The sequence below is a fragment of the Amborella trichopoda genome, chromosome 3 (genome assembly GCF_054954075.1).
Source record: "Amborella trichopoda isolate Santa Cruz 75 chromosome 3, AtrichopodaSantaCruz75HAP2 v2.0, whole genome shotgun sequence".
NCBI classification, from domain to species: domain Eukaryota; kingdom Viridiplantae; phylum Streptophyta; class Magnoliopsida; order Amborellales; family Amborellaceae; genus Amborella; species Amborella trichopoda.
The window spans coordinates 11,487,197-11,493,124 of NC_142338.1; the positions used below are offsets into that span (position 1 = coordinate 11,487,197).

At 36.9% G+C, this 5,928-nt stretch overlaps 1 protein-coding gene across 2 annotated transcripts; it reads left to right on the plus strand.

Moving 5' to 3' along the window:
- Positions 1 to 4,080: 4,080 nt before the first annotated feature.
- LOC148782746 (glucan endo-1,3-beta-glucosidase 4-like) lies at positions 4,081 to 5,581 on the plus strand. 2 transcript variants are annotated; one of them, XM_088863402.1, is made up of 4 exons: positions 4,081 to 4,244; positions 4,741 to 5,076; positions 5,175 to 5,202; positions 5,290 to 5,581. In XM_088863402.1, the coding sequence occupies exons 1-4, from the start codon at positions 4,178 to 4,180 to the stop codon at positions 5,441 to 5,443; spliced, it is 585 nt and encodes a 194-aa protein (XP_088719528.1). In that variant the 5' UTR covers positions 4,081 to 4,177; the 3' UTR covers positions 5,444 to 5,581. The 2 variants fall into 2 exon arrangements, with proteins under 2 accessions (XP_088719528.1, XP_088719529.1); XM_088863403.1 differs by lacking the exon at positions 4,081 to 4,244 and adding an exon at positions 4,305 to 4,462.
- The last annotated feature ends 347 nt before the right edge of the window (positions 5,582 to 5,928 follow it).

Consider the following 5,928-nt stretch of genomic DNA (forward strand, 5'->3'; position numbering starts at 1 on the left):
TATTTTAGATATTTATTAATTCTTTGAATCAAGATTGATTGATTAAATAAATAAGGATTTGATATATTTAAATATAAGCTTTCCTTATTTGATGGGAATAGATTTAGGAAAGGGAGGATAAGGCTCTAGCTCATCTCTTTGAATTTTGATGGCTCAAATCTCTCACCTCACAAGTCTCTTTAGATCGACGGTTCAGATTTGACCCTACGAATTGAGGCAAAATCTAAGACATAAAAAATCTATAAAAGGAGGTTTTCCCTCATAAAATGTCATACGTATTATCTTCTTTCTCTTTAACAATTCTCTCTCCCTATCCAAAATTCCCCTCTCTTCCAAAGGGGAGGTATGTCCCAATTTTATCTCTCTCTAAATTGCTTTATGTTTTGGTGGCACGCACCACCTCTATTATTTGGTGGCAAAGGGTTGGACCCCTTGTTAGTAGATCTCTCCCTCTCTCTTCATATTCATCTCTTATCTCTCTAAAATCAAGCTAAGAGGCTTGATGAAGATTAAGCCATTGACTGGATTTTTACCATAGTAGGGAAATCAACATACTGATCATAGATCCCGATCATCATCGGAAGGAAGAGACTCGGCGTGAAGTATACTAAGCCCGGTTGATGTAATCTCCAGCAAATTTATCTTTTTAAATATTTACTTCTATTCCCATAAAGCAATAAATTCTAGTTTTGTTTCTTGAATAAAGAATTGTATTTGAAGAGGTAGCAATTGAGAACCGATTTTATTTTTATTTTATTTATTTTAAGAGTGGTTTAATTATAATTGGACATTGTAAGTGATATTGCCAGTGTAGGGGTAAAGAATTTTTTAAATATATATACACCGTGCTTTATCATAAAGCATTTTTAACTGCATGATAGAAGGAGATTCTTTTAATGTTATTAACTGGTGCAATCTAGTTCTAAACTACCTTGGGCTTTTAGAATTCTTTGGAGACAAGTGATGGATCTCGCTTTTGGTTTGACCATTTCTCATATATATAGGGAGGTTAATGAGGGGGCAGATGGATTGGTGCGGCATGGAGATTCTTTTAATGTTATTAATTGGTGCAATCTAGTGGTAAACTACCTTGGGCTTTTAGAATTCTTCGGAGACAAGTGATGGATCTCGCTTCTGGTTTGACCTTTTCGCATATATACAGGGAGGTTAATGAGGTGGTCGATGGATTGGTGAGGCGGGGTCCTTTGGAGCATGCCTCAGTGATTTCTTATTCGATTGACTTTTTCTTTGTGCCATTATGTTGTATTTGGATTGCATAAGTTGTAACCTTTGACAATATTTAATAAAGGGTGAGGTTTGTATAAGGTGTCAACCTGGCGGTAAACCTCAAAACTACGTCAAAAATACAGTTTTGGTGTCGTAAAGTCTTGCAATGATATGAAAATCTATTATTGGTCTCCAATTGTGACATTTAAAGTTCCAGAAAATGGTGATGATCAAGCAAATCTATAAACACTTGAAAATCTTGAAAATGAACGGTTCAGATAATGTATTAGAAGATGAACCATTTTTAAGAATAGAAATTCTCTTTTTTTTCATGTATATGAATTCTCTAGTCGGTTTTCTAGGTATACTTTACTAGCACAGTATTAGGTTCACAAATTATACTAACTTTCCTTTTAATAAAAGCAGGTAACATTTGCTAATGCAAAAAACAAGAGGTTCCTTTTTTTTTTTCTTGCAGGGTAAGCTAACAAAGAGGCCAACTCTATCTCCAAGGATGGTGGCCTGAGGACTTATTTTCCATTTAAAAAAAAAAAAGGTGGCGGTTTAAGGACTAGTCGAATGACTCTAACTCCTCCATTTCTCTGTCCCCTCCCTCGGGTGAGTCCTTGATAGTCACTAAATTTTGTAAAGTTTATATAAGGTGTCAACTTTATGCTGTACGAGTAAGGTGCACCTAAAAAACCCACTAGAGAAGGTTGTTTTTATGCTGAAACACCTTAAAATGAGCATCTCGATTTCAAGATTCATAGACATGAAAAAATTGGGATCTCTAGTCCTAAATATAATTTATCTTCTAATACATTATAAAGACAATCCATTTTTAATATTTTTATGTATTTATAAATCTGCTTGATCGTCTCTATCTCTGGAACTTTAAATTTCATAATTGGGTGCAAAAATAGATTTTCATATCATCGCAAGGCTTTGTGCCACCGAAACTGCATTTTTGGTGAAGTTTTGAAATACACCTTACTTCAATAGCATAAGCTTGACACATTATACAAACCTCACCCTTTTGTGAAAAACATTGATATACATTTATATATCATACTTTTGCCACAATTAATGAAATTAAAGCTAACCTTACAAAAGTAGTAATGTTCTCCACTACATCCCCCCTTGCTCTACTTTCATTTTCTCAAACTCTTTAATTTTGTACTTGCTACTTTCATGTAAGTGCAGTGCTTCAATTATTCCTAGTGAAACTAGTGACAAAAACGGAAGTAGATGGGGGAGTTAATTGCAACTCTCACACAAGTCTAAGTACACAATGGTAGGGTTTCTCCTTTTGAAAAAGTGAAACTTCTTTGGGAAGGCGAGTTGCAGCTTGAAGTGGAGCACTATTTCCAAGCCTAGCCTTAAATTTCCAAAAATGTGACCCTTGTTTTTAAGTCTTGTATCATTTCAGTTGCCATTCACACCAGCCCCCATTTAAGTTGCGACAACTCAAACTCTATTGAGTCGAAGAGCCCATTAGGGCCCTTTTGATTCCCTGAATTTTTCAATCTTAAAAATGTGTAATTCACAAGGCACATGCATTTTTACTGTATTAATGACCAATCTCTGACTCTAATTTGAATCATTCAAAATTGGTTTGCAATCGAAACAAAAAAATAAATGGAGATAAATTGCTTTTAAATTTTGATAGAACATCATTCCATAAAAAACAAGACAATTAAATAGGTAACATTTACAAGGATGCAGTTTCTATATGGATTGGGCTTTGTGAAAACAAAGTAAAGCATCACCTTGAATCCTCGTCCGAAAAGCACTTTGGGCATTAGGAATCTCCATCATGGATTTAAAATCAATTTCCAATACCGACGGTGAAAGTTGAAGCTTAAAAATTGATACGTATCTTGCATATCCGTGAACACTTATTTTTAGGGTGAAATGGACGGTCTAGATAATATGTCACATTGTATCGTACTTTTAGAGCTTTACTTATTTTAACACGCTGCAGCCCTATCAAAACATTTTCTTATTTCTGATAAATTTTTGATAAAAATATGTCCATGACAATATCTCAAAAAATGGCTCCACGACAATATCTCAAAAAATGGCTCTATGATAGTATTTCGAGAATGATCGTTGTCAGTAAGCTCTAAGTAATATGAAAAATTGTTTCATGTGACGGGGACTGCATTTATGCATTTGCCGGTCCCCTAGGTATAAAGCATCCATCTTAAAAATAGAGTCAAATAGGTGGTCTCATCTAAAAACAATTGAAACTAATGATTCAAACGTTTTTTTAATAAAATTATTATTTTTAATTTTCAAATTTTATTTATTTTTTCATATTCATGATCTCCATGTTAGAGATTGCTTGTCCTTGAAAACTAAATCCAAAAATCCATCTCCAAAATAGATTTTTAAGAGGTTGGACTCATAAAAACCGTGTCCATGTAATATATAGCATAAAATGGTAAATGTATTTTCTTTGGATACAAGTCACCATAGAAACAATACAATTAAAGTCATCACACACTGTCCAACACATGATCGGTCGGTGAGAAAAAGAGAAAAGGATCCTGCAACTCAGATGTTAATGACTCCCATGACTACAATATTATCATGATCAGGCGGATCATAGTGTATTATTGCCTGGAGCTCATCATAATTTGTTCGTGTGTGGCAGGTGCGGAGGAACGAGGTCTCTGCATTGTCCGGCAGCATCCTCATGACACGTGGCAATGACGCCAGCGTGGCTTCCTGCTATAAACATCCACACGCGCCCATATTCTTTCCGTCGGGTGCCACGTGGCGCACTCTCATTGGTAAGACTACTTGTACTGCGCTCTCATTTTTTAAGTTTCGACGGGCGAAAATGATGCTTATCAGGAGCCATCGGCCATTGATGGTCAGTTGTTAACGGAGAGTGTTTATAAGGGCCGCGAGACCACAAAACACAGAGCCATTTGCAGCAAGAATGAAACCAGAAAGATTGCTCACAATCGTGCTCCTACTGTTCTCACATGTATTTTGCACCCCATCAGGTGTGGTTTAATATTTTTATGAGAAATCTTTATAGCATTTTTGTACACAATATCATGTTTTGAGAAAGATCGCTAACAATCTTGCTCCTACTGTTGGGACTAGCATTTTGCATCTTCGGTTTAATATTTTATAAAAAATCTTTATAGTACTTTTGTACTTCAAAAAAAATCTTTATAGCATAGGGAGGCTAATGCTTTAGCTGATTTTCTAGCCAAAGGTGAGTTTTTCTATGATGTAATCTCTTTTGAATAGTTTCTCATTAATAATAGTTGGAACCTTTGTCAAAAATAGTTTCTCATTAATAATAGTTGGAACCTGTCAAAAAAAAAGAAAAATCTTTATAGCATTGTTCGACAGCATATTGTAGTGTTTTTACTGTTTACCTGCCATAATATTCTTCTACACAATATCATGTCTCAAATATATTGTATTGTTTTTACCTGCCATAATGTTTTGATATATATCTGAATCGTACTGTGTTGTTGGGGTTGGCAGGTGGGCTTGCGGGCATGAACATTGGTGCAGACGTGCAGCAGCCTTTGGATTTGGGGGGTGGAGCAATGGGCGTGTTTAATGCGTCAAGCGATGGCAGGATGTTCTGCGTGGCGAAGCGTGGTGCAGAGCCCGGAAAGCTACAAGATGGGCTGGTCTGGGCTTGCGGGGAAGGGCAGGCCAATTGCAGTGACATACAAGAAGGGCAGCCCTGTTTCGAGCCCGACAATTTGGAGAGCCACGCTTCATACGCTTACAACAATTACTATGCGAGGGACTGGGTTGTGGGGGGCACCTGCGACTTCAATGGCACAGCTACTATTACTCAAAATGATCCCAGTATGGATTCATGGATATTCATATATTGCTGTTAATTGTTTTCTCTTTAATTTCTTTCCCTTTTATCTTATTTGGATTGGTTTCTCTTGTGAACGCAGGCCATGACTTGTGTGTTTTTCCTCCAATGTAAGGTCTTCTTCCATTGTTTTTCCATCGCCAATTTTAGGTTTTTCCATTTGGGTGTAATGTTATGGTGTTGTTTGGTGTTCTCAGCTTTCTTTCGAACGCTAGGGGAGGTCCTCCTGTCACACCCGGACCGCGTAGTAGCCCGGACGACACCGGTTCCAACAGAGCGGCTCTCACCACTGTGGTTTCCAGTACCACGTTTCTTGGTTTGTTTGTGCTTGCCCTCCTTCACCATTGCTAAAACAAGCATTAGGACCTCCATCTAATATTAGAAGCAATTGCAGGTTTTGTAATTGATGAGTCTGAACTTTGAATTCAGAGCACTCACCATACATAGCTTCACTTTTATCATCTGATATTATAAATGTTCTTGGATTTATGTCTTGGGTCTCTATCCCCATCCACCAAATTAAAAATAACATGAGTTTTAATGATAGCATTAATTCACATTGTGAAAATTCATATATGGATGGGCATTGATCTTAAGGCAGATTTAGGGCTTTACAACAGGTGCAACATGGAGAACAGATAGGTATACAGTACCGGTGGTGTATTGCGTATAGTGTATTCATCGAATATCCACCGTCCCTTCCTCATGACAGACTGTGAGGATGCCCAGTGTTGATGGATACTCCTTTTTGGTTAATCTCCACCACTTTTAACATTGTATATGAACGGTAGATGTCCCCATCGTGTATTATGTGTCTTGCACCTTCGGGATGAGGG

Excerpts from the sequence above, each read along its gene's own strand:
- LOC148782746 (XM_088863402.1), top strand. The coding sequence starts at position 4,178 with ATGAAACCAGAAAGATTGCTCACAATCGTGCTCCTACTGTTCTCACAT. Across the intron at positions 4,245-4,740 it reads TGTATTTTGCACCCCATCAG|GTGGGCTTGCGGGCATGAAC; the intron begins GTGTGGTTTAAT and ends TGGGGTTGGCAG. Across the intron at positions 5,077-5,174 it reads TATTACTCAAAATGATCCCA|GCCATGACTTGTGTGTTTTT; the intron begins GTATGGATTCAT and ends TTGTGAACGCAG.